At 46.9% G+C, this 14,199-nt stretch overlaps 1 protein-coding gene across 1 annotated transcript; it reads left to right on the top strand.

Moving 5' to 3' along the window:
* Positions 1 to 8,606: 8,606 nt before the first annotated feature.
* On the top strand, positions 8,607 to 10,906 carry LOC121563693. The gene is made up of 12 exons (XM_045222201.1): positions 8,607 to 8,612; positions 8,730 to 8,876; positions 8,960 to 9,040; positions 9,148 to 9,297; positions 9,417 to 9,466; positions 9,575 to 9,644; positions 9,745 to 9,831; positions 9,929 to 10,027; positions 10,152 to 10,232; positions 10,323 to 10,427; positions 10,610 to 10,718; positions 10,881 to 10,906. Exons 2-12 carry the CDS (start codon positions 8,745 to 8,747, stop codon positions 10,904 to 10,906), a joined length of 990 nt encoding a protein of 329 aa, XP_045078136.1. The 5' UTR covers positions 8,607 to 8,612; positions 8,730 to 8,744.
* Positions 10,907 to 14,199: the final 3,293 nt, after the last annotated feature.

Here is a 14,199-nt window from a genome sequence, read left to right on the forward strand (position 1 = left end):
CCACAGTAGAGGCAACAGTTGGTCTTACGTCTATGTTGACGCTCCTCCTTGGTTAACCCGTGCCGCCCCACTTGCATGGGTTCAGAATCGGGAGAGAGAACCTCTCCACTAATCCTTTGTGGTGGAGAATGATCGACGTGTTCTGGTCCACCACCCGACCCGACTGGGAACTGAGAAGCTGATCGATTGGACGGACCCCATTGCTTCTCCCTCCTTCGCTCTCGGACTCGATTATCCACCCGAATAGACAAGGCTACCAAGCCGTCCAGGTCACTAGGCTCCGGATAGGAGATCAACTCATCCTTGAGCTGCTCCGACAGACCCTGGTAAAAGGCCGCTTGCAGAGACTCCTCATTCCACCCACTCTCCACAGCCAACGTCTTGAACTCGATCACGAAGTCGGCCACGCTGCGAGTTCCTTGGCGAGCGAAAACAGGCGCCTAGCTGCGTCCCTCCCTCGGACGGAATGGTCGAAGAGCTTCCTCATCTCGGCCGTGAACCCCTGGTATGAAGCCATGCAGGGATCCTGTCGTTCCCAAACGGCTGAAGCCCACTCCAGCGCTCGACCACGCAGCAACTCAATCACAAAGGCTATCCTAGCCTTGTCTGTGGCATAAGAGTAGGGCTGTAGATCGAACACTAATCCACACTGCATAAGGAAGGAACGGCATCTTCCCAGCTCCCCTCATATTTATCCGGCGTCGGAACCTTGGGCTCACGGAAGGACACAGCTCCAGAAGCGGCAGGCGAGATGGGTGAAACCGGTAGTGGATCCTCCACCGGAAACTCGCGTTGGTTCTGGACCTCCGTCAGACCGGTAGAAAGGTTCCGAACTGACAACGCGATCTCCTGTAGTGCCGTGCTATGTTGTCCCAACATCTTCTCCTGATGGGAAATGGCATGGCGAACAAAGTCCAGATCCGCTGGGTTCATTAATGGCCGGATCGTTCTGTCACGGTTCCCTAAGACAGAACCCAGAAGCAGACCAGGACAAGGAGAGTTGAACGAAGGTGAGTGTTTATTACAGATTCAAAAGGTGCAGAATAATCCAGGAGACGGAGCGGGTGGCGGAGATGAGTAGGTGGAGGTGAAGTGGCAGATTAAACGATGGCACGGCAGGGGTTGGGTGAAGGTTCGGGAGAATGACTGTAGACAGAAAAAAACTGAGGTAAGTACAAGGCAGGTCAACAAGGTGCAAAACAACAAAACTAACGCTAGTACTAAGAGGCTGATACGCTGACAAAACATACTGTTAATGGCTAACGATCCGGCAGGGGAATGGATGTTAGACCAGAGCCTAAGAAGGGTGATGATCAGGACCAGGTGTGCAGATTGCTGATGGGATGCAGGTGCGGAAATCAAGAGAGCTCCCCGGAGCGTTCCAGCACCCTCGGGAAACTGGAGATCACGAGCAGAACAACTAGACCACAGACAGGACCCGACTCAGACTGCCGGGATCGTTACAAAAGTATTTAGTCAGCCACCAATTGTGCAAGTTCTCCCACTTAAAAAGATGAGAGAGGCCTGTAATTTTCATCATAGGTACACGTTGTCACACCCTGGCTCTGGGGACTCTATAATTTGAGCCAGGGTGTGTATATTCTATGTATTGTATTTCTGTGTTGGCCAGAGTGGTTCCCAATCAGAGGCAACGAGTGTCAGCTGTTGCTGGTTGTCTCTGATTGGGAGCCATATTTATAGAGGCTGTTTTCCCACAATAGTTGTGGGATCTTGTTCCAGTTGGTTTTGTGTTTGTACCGTGGACTTCACGTATCGTTTGTTGTTTTGTTTATTGTGTGTGCACTTAATTAAATAAGATGTACAAATCTCACGCTGCGCCTTGGTCTAATCACTCTAACGATCGTGACAGAAGATCCCACCATACCAGGACCAAGCAGCGTGTCCAGGAGCAGGCGGCCTGGACATGGGAGGAAGTGCCGGGAAAGGAGCTGGAGAGGTTGGCGATGGCCCAGGTGGGCAAATCGTGGTCCTGGGAGGACATGCTCGGGGGCAAAGGGCCATGGGCTAAGATTAAGGCCCTGGCGAGAGAGGAGCAACGGCGTCAACAGTGTCGTCGTCGGACGGACGAGAGGCAACCCCAGAAAATTTTTAGGGGGGGGCACACGGCATGGGCGACTGGGCAGCAGGAGGCTGCCACAGGGCGAAATGGGAGACGAGGAGAGAAGGCCACCGGGTTACGGGAGCCATTGGTGAGAGGAGGGAAGGAAGTTGTAGAGGCACGGTGAGAGGTACTGAGGTGTATTGCCAGTCCGGTCTGGCCCGTTCCTGATCCCCGTTTAAGGCCAGTGGTGTGTGTTCCCAGTACGGTCCGGCCTGTTCCTGTTCCTCGCACCAAGCCTACGGTGTGCGTCGCCAGCCCGGCCCGGCCTGTTCCTGCTCCTCGCACCAAGCCTACGGTGTGCGTTGCCAGCCCGGCCCGGCCTGTTCCTGCTCCTCGCACCAAGCCTACGGTGCGCGTCGCCAGCCCGGCCCGGCCTGTTCCTGCTCCTCGCACCAAGCCTACGGTGCGCGCGCCAGCCCGGCCCGGCCTGTTCCTGCTCCTCGCACCAAGCCTACGGTGTGCGTCGCCAGCCCGGTCCGGCCTGTTCCTGCTCCTCGCACCAAGCCTACGGTGTGCGTCGCCAGCCCGGCCCGGCCTGTTCCTGCTCCTCGCACCAAGCCTACGGTGCGCCGCCAGTCCGGCCCGGCCTGTTCCTGCTCCTCGCACCAAGCCAGGAGTGCGCATCGTCAGCCCGGTCCGGCCCGTTCCTGCTCCATGCACCAAGCCAGGGGTGCGCATCGTCAGCCCGGTCCGGCCCGTTCCTGCTCCACGCACCAAGACAGGGGTGCGCATCGTCAGCCCGGTCGGCCCGTTCCTGCTCCATGCACCAAGCCAGGGGTGCGCATCGTCAGCCCGGTCCGGACCGTTCCTGCTCCACGCACCAAGCCAGGGGTGCGCGTCTTCAGTCCGGCACAACCCGTGCCTGGGTCACCGGTGCCTGGTCAAGTTCCGGTCAGCTGCTCCACACCAGAGCTTAAGCAATCCGCTCCTACGATGTCCAGTCCAGCTCCAGCCAGCGGGGCCAGACCGGATCAGGGGCGCTACGGGGGGATTATTGGAGGGTGGTGTGCAAGCCCGGAGCCGGAACCGCCTCCGAGGAGGAATGCCCACCCAGCCCTCCCCTGGTTTGTTTATGTTTAGGCGCGTTCGCAGTCCGCGCCTTTAGGGGGGGTACTGTCACACCCTGGCTCTGGGGACTCTATAATTTGAGCCAGGGTGTGTATATTCTATGCATTGTATTTCTGTGTTGGCCAGAGTGGTTCCCAATCAGAGGCAACGAGTGTCAGCTGTTGCTGGTTGTCTCTGATTGGGAGCCATATTTATAGAGGCTGTTTTCCCACAATAGTTGTGGGATCTTGTTCCAGTTGGTTTTGTGTTTGTACCGTGGACTTCACGTATCGTTTGTTGTTTTGTTTATTGTGTGTGCACTTAATTAAATAAGATGTACAAATCTCACTCTGCGCCTTGATCTACTCACTCTAACGATCGTGACACACGTCAACTATGACAGATAAAATGAGGAAAAAAAAATCCAGAAAATCACATTGTAGGATTTTTAATGAATTTATTTGCAAATTATGGTGGAAAATAAGTATTTGGTCAATAACAAACGTTTCTCAATACTTTGTTATATACCCTTTGTTGGCAATGACACAGGTCAAACGTTTTCTGTAAGTCTTCACAAGGTTTTCACACACTGTTGCTGGTATTTTGGCTCATTCCTCCATGCAGATCTCCTCTAGAGCAGTGACGTTTTGGGGCTGTCGCTGGGCAACACGGACTTTCAACTCCCTCCAAAGATTTTCTATGGTGTTGAGATCTGGAGACTGGCTAGGCCACTCCAGGACCTTGAAATGCTTCTTACGAAGCCATTCCTTCGTTGCCAGGGCGGTGTGTTTGGGATCATTGTCATTGTCATGCTGAAAGACCCAGCCACGTTTCATCTTCAATGCCCTTGCTGATGGAAGGAGATTTTCACTCAAAATCTCACAATACCTGGCCCCATTAATTCTTTCCTTTACACGGATCAGTCGTCCTGGTCCCTTTGCAGAAAAACAGCCCCAAAGCATGATGTTTCCACCCCCATGCTTCAGAGTAGGTATGGTGTTCTTTGGATGCAACTCAGCATTCTTTGTCCTCCAAACACGACGAGTTGAGTTTTTACCAAAAAGTTCTATTTTGGTTTCATCTGACCATATGACATTCTCCCAATTCTCTTCTGGATCATCCAAATGCACTCTAGCAAACTTCAGAGGGGCCTGGACATGTACTGGCTTAAGCAGGGGGACACGTCTGGCACTGCAGGATTTGAGTCCCTGGCGGCGTAGTGTGTTACTGATGGTAGGCTTTGTTACTTTGGTCCCAGCTCTCTGCAGGTCATTCACTAGGTCCCCCCGTGTGGTTCTGGGATTTTTGCTCACTGTTCTTGTGATCATTTTGACCCCACGGGGTGAGAACTTGCGTGGAGCCCCAGATCGAGGGAGATTATCAGTGGTCTTGTATGTCTTCCATTTCCTAATAATTGCTCCCACAGTTGATTTCTTCAAACCAAGCTGCTTACCTATTGCAGATTCAGTCTTCCCAGCCTGGTGCAGGTCTACAATTTTGTTTCTGGTGTCCTTTGACAGCTCTTTGGTCTTGGGCATAGTGGAGTTTGGAGTGTGACTGTTTGAGGTTGTGGACAGGTGTCTTTTATACTGATAACAAGTTCAAAAAGGTGCCATTAATACAGGTAACGAGTGGAGGACAGAGGAGCCTCTTAAAGAAGAAGTTACAGGTCTGTGAGAGCCAGAAATCTTGCTTGTTTGTAGGTGACCAAATACTTATTTTCCACCATAATTTGCAAATAAATTCATTAAAAATCCTACAATGTGATTTTCTGGCGAAAAAAATTCTCAATTTGTCTGTCATAGTTGACGTGTACCTATGATGAAAATTACAGGCCTCTCTCATCTTTTTAAGTGGGAGAACATGCATAATTGGTGGCTGACTAAATACTTTATTTCCCCACTGTATGCTGGTTAAATGTATAATTAAAGAAATGCACACATTTTTTTGCCACGCATATATAGTCCATATATTTAGCTTTTTAATTGAACCATGTGTAGTACATCTAATAGAGACAATGAGAAATTCATGGTTCAACAAGACAACATAGCCATCAAAAGGGTAGAAATTTAGCATTGCACTTATGTCACAGTACTTTACAGCTTTGATTGGATACATAGAATATATGACAAAGGGTGATGTAATTATCTGAATTACTGTAGATTTGCATAGTTTAATCAGGAGTGAAGTATGGTTATAAGTCCAATTTGAAAATCTCAATTGAGGATTTCTTTATGAAGGAGGTGTTATTCATATACCCTTCTCACATTAAATAATCAATATATTATACTGAACAAAAATATAAATGCAACATGTAAAGTGTTGGTCCCATGTTTCATGAGCTGAAATAAAAGATCCCAGAAATGTTCAGTTCGCACAAAAAAGCTTATTTCTCTCAGAATTGGTGCACCAATTTGTTTACATCCCTGTTAGTGAGTATTTCTCCTTTGCCAAGATAATCCATCCACCTGACAGGTGTGGCATATCAAGAAGCTGATTAAACAGCACACCTTGTGCTGGGGACAATAACAGGCCACTTTAAAATGTGCAGTTTTGTCACACGACACAATGTCACAGATGTCTCAAGTTTTGAGGGGAGCGTGCAGTTGGCATGCTGACTGCAGGAATGGCCACCAGAGCTGTTGCAAGATAATTTAATGTTAATTTCGTTTTAGAGAATTTGTCCGTAAGTGCAACTGGCCTCACAACCGCAGACCACGTGTAACCACGCCAGCCCCTCCACATCCGGCTTCTTCACCTGCGGGATCGTCTGAGATCAGACACCTGGATAGCTGATGAAACTGTGGGATTGCACAACTGAAGAATATCTGCACACACTGTAAGAAAAAGTCACAGGGAAGCCCATCTGCGTGCTCGTTGTACTCACCAAGGTCTTGACCTGACTGCAGTTCGGCATCGTAACTGACTTCAGTGGGCAAATGCTCACCTTCGATGGCCCCTGGCACGCTGAATAAGTGTGCTCTTCACGGATGAATCTCGCGTTGCGTTGCAGAGTGGTTTGCTGATGTCAATGTTGTGAACAGAGTGCCCCATGGTGGCAGTGGGATTACGGTATGGGCAGGCATAAACTACGGACAACAAACACAATTGTATTTTATCGATGGCAATTTGAATGCACAGAGATACCGTGACGAGATCCTGAGGCCCATTGTTGTGCCATTCAACAGCTGCCATCACCTCATATTTCAGCATGATAATGCACAGTCCCATGTCGCAAGGATCTGTACACAATTCCTGGGAGCTGAAAATGTCACAATTCTTCCATGGCCTGCATATTCACAAGACATCTCACCCATTGAGCATGTTTGGAATGCTCTGGATCGACGTGCATGACAGCGTGTTCCAGTTCCTGCCAGTATCCAGCAACTTCGCAAAACCATCGAAGAGGAGTGGGTCAACATTCTACAGGCCTCAATCAACAGCTTGATCAACTCTATGCTAAGGAGATGTGTCCCGCTGCATGAGGCAAATGGTGGTCACACCAGATACTGACTGGTTTTCTGATCCACGCACCTATCTTTATTTAAAAATGTATCTGTGACCAACAGATGCACATCTGCATTCTCAGTCATGTTAAATCCATAGATTAGGGCCTAAAGAATATATTTTAATTGACTGATTTCCTTATATGAACTGTAACACAGTAAATCTTTGAAATTGTTGCGTTTATATTTTTGTTCAGTGTAGATACATACTATTTATACACATATTGCCAGATTATTGCTATCAACTGCTGGCTGCAAGGTATATTACCCCGTTTGTATCTTTTGGAACAATGGTAGTCAAGTTTATAAAAATGATGTAGAATATATGGGCTACCACAGGTGTCACAGGCATCCACAAGTCTTGACCACCATGTTACGATGCTTCTTTAGGATCACATTGTTGTTGTCGTCGTAGAAGAGTACGGAGATGGGACTGAGCTTGGTGGGTGCGCAGCACACTTTGGGAACCTCGTCCGGCTTCAGAAGGTGAACCTGCCATGAAAAAAGGTCAATCAGACTTATTCATACATGCACTTTTATATAATCAATGATACTATCCTGTTTATAAAAGAGATATGGATTATTATTATGCAGATCGTGGCTTTGCCCCCCTTGTTGATTTTTTAAACCGGGTTGTCTGTGCTCCACAATACTTTATTATCCACTGAGTCAAAGCCTAGACTTTCAGAAGTTCAACAACAACTTCCATGAAACATGCTAAAACATTTCAATGGGCCATTGACCTAGATAGTGACTTAAAAATAACATTTGGTATTTTTGTTTTATATTATACCAACAACATAGGAAATCCTCTGGTGACAAAATAGGGTCAATAGAATTAGAATGATGAGTAGGAATGGAATTTTTATAGAATTCTAATGGTAAGCATAGAGTTCCAAACTCATTTCTATGGCAACACAGCTGTCAATTTTGTAAACAACAATTTTCTAAAATATGTGTTGCCAAGAGACATCGAACCGATAGAACATCTTGGCGTTCTATTGAACGTTTTCTGTTCGAAAACAACAACACCTTCAGTTTGCTGTTCAACAACAACAAACATGACAGATTTTTGAGACCTGAGACTGAAAGATCGACTGGAAAATGCCTGGGTGCTTTTCAAAATTGGCGGAGAGAGTGCGTGGACGTCGGCGGTCTACTGCGTCGACAGGTTGTTCAAATTCATTTGTGGGTTGTTTTTGTTGTCTTTTTCCGTTTTGCAGGGTTCGCAATCGTCGGGAGGTGGACAGAGACATCGAGGGTATGTTGAGTTTAAACTTCTTATTTTACCACATTTAACAATATAAATGTAATTTGTGAAATGTTGTGTATTTCTGTAATCCATACTTGCAAGCTAACGTTGACTTTAGTGACTTTTGCTAAGAGATGCACTTTTGAACTAGTAGTACTAGCTAGCTCGCTACGTTTTACATCCTAACATTTGTTTGTTTGTATTCCAATGTTCCTAATTTTAGAATCAACTGTCCTGGATGAGGTCCAGTTGGTTGTGCCATTGGATGATGTGCTGGATGTACCACTGCTGCCAGCCATCCTTGAGGAGGTGCCAGATGTGCCGACTATCCTTGAGGTACAATTTTCAGAAAGTTTAATGTTTGAAAAGTATCCCAGATATTCAATTTCTGTCACTTTGACATTCTAAAAATCTTTGTTGTCTGCTTTCTGCTTTAGGAGGCCACTGGTAATTGGCAGTTGATACCGATTAGGTTTAGCTCCCTGTACTGTGGGCCTGTTGTGATCAGGGTAAGAGACCCACACACACAGTCACATCACTGTTGCAATGTTTGCTGTTTCTAACCTGAATGTATTGTAATGTCAACCCCCTCTTGTGCAGAACAATGCAGGTCCGGTGGTTAAAGCTTGGAGAACTTTCCAGTTCATCAGCCCCATTATCACCTACATGCGTGGGGGGATCCCAGGTATGTGTCTTTGTCACTACCTAATCCTAATCTACATCGTCAGTGTCATGTGATCTTGATGGAAATATGTTACAGCGATGGCTGATGTTGTTTTGTTGATGTTGTTTCACTCCACAGCAGGTGGTGGTGAGGATGCACCATGCGAGTAGGGTTCGAGGCCTGGAGACTCAACTGGTGTGGGCCATCTCCAAGGAGACACACAGACTTAGTCCAGAGGGCATCCCCTACTGTGCCACCAAGGTGCAGTCCATCTCTTGGATCCAGGTAAGATGTAAATACTACTGAATTAGTATTAGATTTTCTTCACTTATTCCGTTTGGCCTTAACATGTCGTTTCTCTCTGTCAGTATGTGGCTGGCAGGGTGACCCAGTATGCGTCTCACCTCCGCCACGAGACGTCTGTGGCCGTGACGCATGGCTGCTACCAGGTAAATAAACAATTTCCTATGTATATAGAATAGAAATTACAGGGCATTTTCCATTAGATATGGTCTGTTTTCTATTAACGTGTGTTGTGTGTGTGTGTTTTGAGCAGCAAACTGATGTCTCGGTGGTGTACGCCACTCTCCACATGGGGCTGGATGGGCTGCTCTCCTCCTCGGCGTGGTCGGAGGCTGCCTCCGTCTCTACGCCCACCACTCAGCAGTTCACTGAGCCAGAGCCTGAGGGCCACAACTGCTATGAGGTCAGATGTTACACACACACATACTATTGACTAGTAGCATTAAGATCCTTCGATTTACCCATTGTTTGTCATGTCATTACATTGGTCACTGATGTTGAATAATTGTTCTGTTATTGTAGGGCTGGGAGGAGGACCTGCTGCCTGAGGAGAGGGAGGTTCCTCTGCTAAAGTGAGTCCCTCTAAATGTGTGTATAGTCTGAGCTTGTCAGATGCTGAAGGATAGTGGTCACAATGCTGTTATTCCCCATTGACATGCTCCATTCCCTCTCTTCCACAGCCTCTACCTTACCACCAAGAGAGTGGAGGACATCGGCCTGAGGCTCGTCTCCCTGCGCCAGGCCTTTACTGTGAGTGGACCCACTTTTCTTTGACTCTCTGTGTCTTCCTGTTCTGTCTGTCTCCTAGAGTAAGATGGGTGTCTCACCCTAACTCTTCCCTCTTCTCTAGACCCTGCTCGGTTCCACCCTGAGTAGGAACCATCTGTTTGTGGCGGGAAAGGTCCTACTGGGCGCACTGGTTCAGGTCCACCAGATGGTAGCTCACTAACTCATTGTCCTTCAAGGGAAAGAGAACGTCCTCGGTGTGAAATGTGTTCTGTGCACTAACATCACTGCTCTTTGCTTTATGATAGGACGAGGCCGAATTCATCCGTGCCTATAACGACTTTGTGGACTACCTGAGTGACCCCTCCAAGCAGATTGACATTGAGAGGGAGCTGGCTGAGGCAAATGTGAGTTAATTAACTCTTTCAAGTCTCACTTTGAGTTCTTCCACATGCATGTCTTTTATACGGCACAGTAGCTGATCTATTTGAAATCATTCCTATTTTCTCCAAACGTGTTTTCTTGTCCTAGATCCATCATGTTAACCTGATAGATGTCCTTTTTGAGCTGGTGCTGTTTCGGATGATGACAGCTCAGAAATCCCTGATGGTGGTAAGTAGCATCTCGCTGGTAAATGTTTAGATGTCTGTCTATTAGCAATTTCACTTCAATTTCTCTTCTCTCCTCCTCTGTTTACTTTAGCAACCTGGTGGGTTCATGGAGCGTCTGTACGCTCTCCTGTACTCCTTCCTGCCCACTGTTGCCAGCATTGAGCCAAAGGCTGAGAGATACCTGTTGCTGCTCAATGTAAGAGTCAAGAGTTTACTTCCTTGTTTTCTTCCTTATTACTAGTTTACTTCCTCTTTACTCGTTCCTGGTTAACAGGGTTTCAATGCCGTTTTAGGGGGAGTAACTCTCATTGTCTCTCTCCTCTTGATAAGCTAGTAGCTCAGAGCCATTTTCTATGTGTTGTGTGGTGTTCCCTTCAGGGCGGGCTGATGGCTCTGCTAGATGACATGTTTGGGCAGCAGCTGGCCTGGTATTTTAACCGAGAGTCTCTGGTCACTGAGCTCTCCAGTCTCCTGAGTACCACCTCGAGTACCTCATGGCCAGCATGTAGTCCTTCTCTCTCTCTCTCTCTCTCTCTCTCTCTCTCTCTCTCTCTCTCTCTCTGGAATTGAGGACTTGAAGTGCTTCGTTGAACCCTGATTAGTAAACACCTATTAAATTCATGTATTCTCTTGTTTTCTCTCCCCACAGGATTCTTGTCACACTTTGCCACCTAACAGTGCTCTAGACACTAGTGCACTACATTACTTTGCTCTGAATTTTACATTTTCAAATAAAATAAATGGTAGTTCAAAAGCATTTGTCTCTGTCTTTTCATTTATTTGATTATTTCATCACTATTTCCTATTCCTGGAGTTGTTATTATATTATGTAATTATATTATTACATGAACAATTATGCTTTATTCTTTGCATATGGAAATAAAAACCAACTTTAAGTTGATTTACATGTACTACAGGCCCACGCTTTATGACATTGTACTGTGATGTGTGATACTGTACTATTTAAAAACATGGAGGCCTACATACACTGAGTGTACAAAACATTAAGAACACCTTGCTAATATTGAGTTGCACCCCCTGTTGCTCAGAACAGCCTCAATTTGTCGGGGCATGGACTCTACAAGGTGTCGAAAGCGTTCCAAAGGGATTCTGGCCCATGTTGACTCCAATGCTTCCCACAGTTGTGTCAAGTTGGATGAATGACCTTTGGGTGGTGGACCATTCTTGATACACCTACTACCATACCCGTTCAAAGGATCATATCTTTCACCTGAATTTACCTGGTCAGTCTATGTCATGGAAAGAGCAGGTGTTCCTAATGTTTTGTACACTCAGTGTATGTTAGTTGTGTAGTAACCTGGTACAGTATAAAGTCCACCACTATAGGGCACAATTGCTTCTGTCTTGAAAGTTACTTCTCACTATCCGTACTCTATTTTAAGACTGCCATTGTAGACTCAGGTAAATTTGTTATTTTAGTTTCAGTTTGCCATAAATGTCTGAGCCATTTACCGTCATTCCCATTGAAACCAATGTTAGAGTTCATGTATAGCCCCTGGTTCACCCCAGACTTGACTGCCCTTGACCAGCACAAAAACATCCTGTGGCGTACTGCATTAGCATCGAACAGCCCCCGCGATATGCAACTTTTCAGGGAAGTCAGGAACCAATATACACAATCAGTTAGGAAAGCAAAGGCTAGCTTTTTCAAACAGAAATGTGCATCCTGTAGCACTAACTCCAAAACGTTTTGGGACACTGTAAAGTCCATGGAGAATAAGAGCACCTCCTCCCAGCTACCCACTGCACTGAGGCTAGGAAACACTGTCACCACCGATAAATCTACGATAATCGAGAATATCAATAAGCATTTTGCTACGGCTGGCCATGCTTTCCACTTGGCTACCCCTACCCCGGCCACCAGCTCTGCACCCTCCGCTGCAACTTGCCCATGCCCCCCCCCCCACATCTCCTTCACCCAAATACAGATAGCTGATGTCCTGAAAGAGCTGCTAAATCTGGACCCGCCGAAATTATCGCAACCCCTATTACTAGCCTGTTCAACCTGTCTTTCGTATCGTCTGAGATCCCCAGAGATTTGGAAAGCTGCCGCGGTCATCCCCCTCTTCGAGCTGGTCATGGGTGCACCTCAGCCAAGCTCAATGTCCTAAACGATATGATAACCGCGATCGATAAAAGACAGTAATGTGCAGCCGTCTTCATCGACCTGGCCAAGGCTTTTGACTCTGTCAATCACTGCATTCTTATTGGCAGACTAAATAGCCTTGGTTTCTCAAATGACTGCCTCACCTGGTTCACCAACTACTTCTCAGATAGAGTTCAATGTGTCAAATCGGAGGGCCTGTTGTCTGGACCTCTAGCAGTCTCTAAGGGGGTGCCACAGGGTTCAAATCTCGGGCCGACTCTATTCTCTGTGTATATCAATGATGTCGCTCTTGCTGCTGGTGACTCTCAGATCTACCTCACGCAGACGACACCATTTTGTATACATCTGGCCCTTCACTGGACACTGTGTTAACAAACCTCCAAACGAGCTTCAATGCCATACAACACTCCTTCCGTGGCCTCCAACTGCTCTTAAACGCTAGTAAAACTAATTGCATGCTCTTCAATCGAACGCTGCTTGCCCCTGCCCGCCCGATTAGAATCACTACTCTCGGCGGGTCTGACTTAGAATATGTGGACAACTACAAATACCTAGGTGTCTGGTTAGACCGTAAACTCTCCTTCCAGACTCACATTAAGCATCTCCAATCCAAAGCTAAATCTAGAATCGGCTTCCTATTTTGCAACAAAGCCTCCTTCACTCATGCTGCTAAACATGCCCTCGTAAAACTGACTATCCTACCGATCCTTGACTTCGGCGATGTCATTTACAAAATAGCTTCCAACACTCTACTCAGCAAATTGGATGTAGTCTATCACAGTGCCATCTGTTTTGTCACCAAAGCCCCATATACTACCAACCATTGTGACCTGTACACTCTCGTTGGCTGGCCCTCACTACATATTCGTCGCCAAACCCACTGGCTCCAGGTCATCTATAAATCACTTCTAGGCAAATCCCCGCCTTATCTTAGATCATTGGTCACCATAGCAACACCCACCCGTAGTATGCGTTCCAGCAGGTATATCTCACTGGTCATCCCCAAAGCCAACACCTCCTTTGGCCGCCATTCCTTCCAGTTCTCTGCTGCATATAGCTGGAACGGACTGCAAACATCTCTGAAGCTGGAGACACTTATCTCCCTCACTAACTTTAAGCATCAGTTGTCAGAGCAGCTTACCGATCACTGCACCTGTACACAGCCCATCTGTAATTAGCCCACACAACTACCTCATCCCCATATTGTGATTTACATTGTTATTTATTTTGCTAATTGTGTGCTAAGGTGATACAATGTTAGATTATGATATTATCTATTCAGTAGATTGAGTAGTTAAGGGAGACAGAAGCTCACCTTCCAGCCTAGGTCACTAAAGCTCACATATAATTAATGTCTCTTACAAGCCTGACGCCCACTGTTGACGTGGCTGTGATCTGAAAGGGATCAAAAAAGATGTTATGAGACAGGACAGACTGTAAAGCATGCTTTGGATGCATTGGATTTAAAATAAAGACACAATTAAATGTAAACGCAAGTTAAGTAATTTTGTAATTTGGATGAACTATCCCTTTAAACTCTGCAAAAACAAGCTTAACAACAACACCAAAAACCAGTGTTGTCCCCTGACCTTGTATGACCTCACCATGTATACTGGGCAGGGGACGGTCATATTTGGGCTTCTTCTTGCGGGGTTGGGATTCAGGGGCGCGACAGGGGGCCTGGCTGGCCCTGAAGAAGGTCACCATGAAGGGCTGTTTGGAGCAGGGGCCCCTTCGACCCACCAAGCCTACCCACCCAGCTGACAAGGACTGGTCTGATAGAGATAAAACAATGTGTGTGTGTGTTTGTGTGTGTGTGCGTGTGTGCGTGTGCGTGTGT

The sequence above is a fragment of the Coregonus clupeaformis genome, chromosome 8, assembly GCF_020615455.1.
Source record: "Coregonus clupeaformis isolate EN_2021a chromosome 8, ASM2061545v1, whole genome shotgun sequence".
Lineage (NCBI taxonomy): Eukaryota > Metazoa > Chordata > Actinopteri > Salmoniformes > Salmonidae > Coregonus > Coregonus clupeaformis.

Excerpts from the sequence above, each read along its gene's own strand:
- LOC121563693 (XM_045222201.1), top strand. The coding sequence starts at position 8,745 with ATGCACCATGCGAGTAGGGTTCGAGGCCTGGAGACTCAACTGGTGTGG. Across the intron at positions 9,041-9,147 it reads TGACGCATGGCTGCTACCAG|CAAACTGATGTCTCGGTGGT; the intron begins GTAAATAAACAA and ends TGTTTTGAGCAG. Across the intron at positions 10,719-10,880 it reads TCTCCTGAGTACCACCTCGA|GATTCTTGTCACACTTTGCC; the intron begins GTACCTCATGGC and ends CTCTCCCCACAG.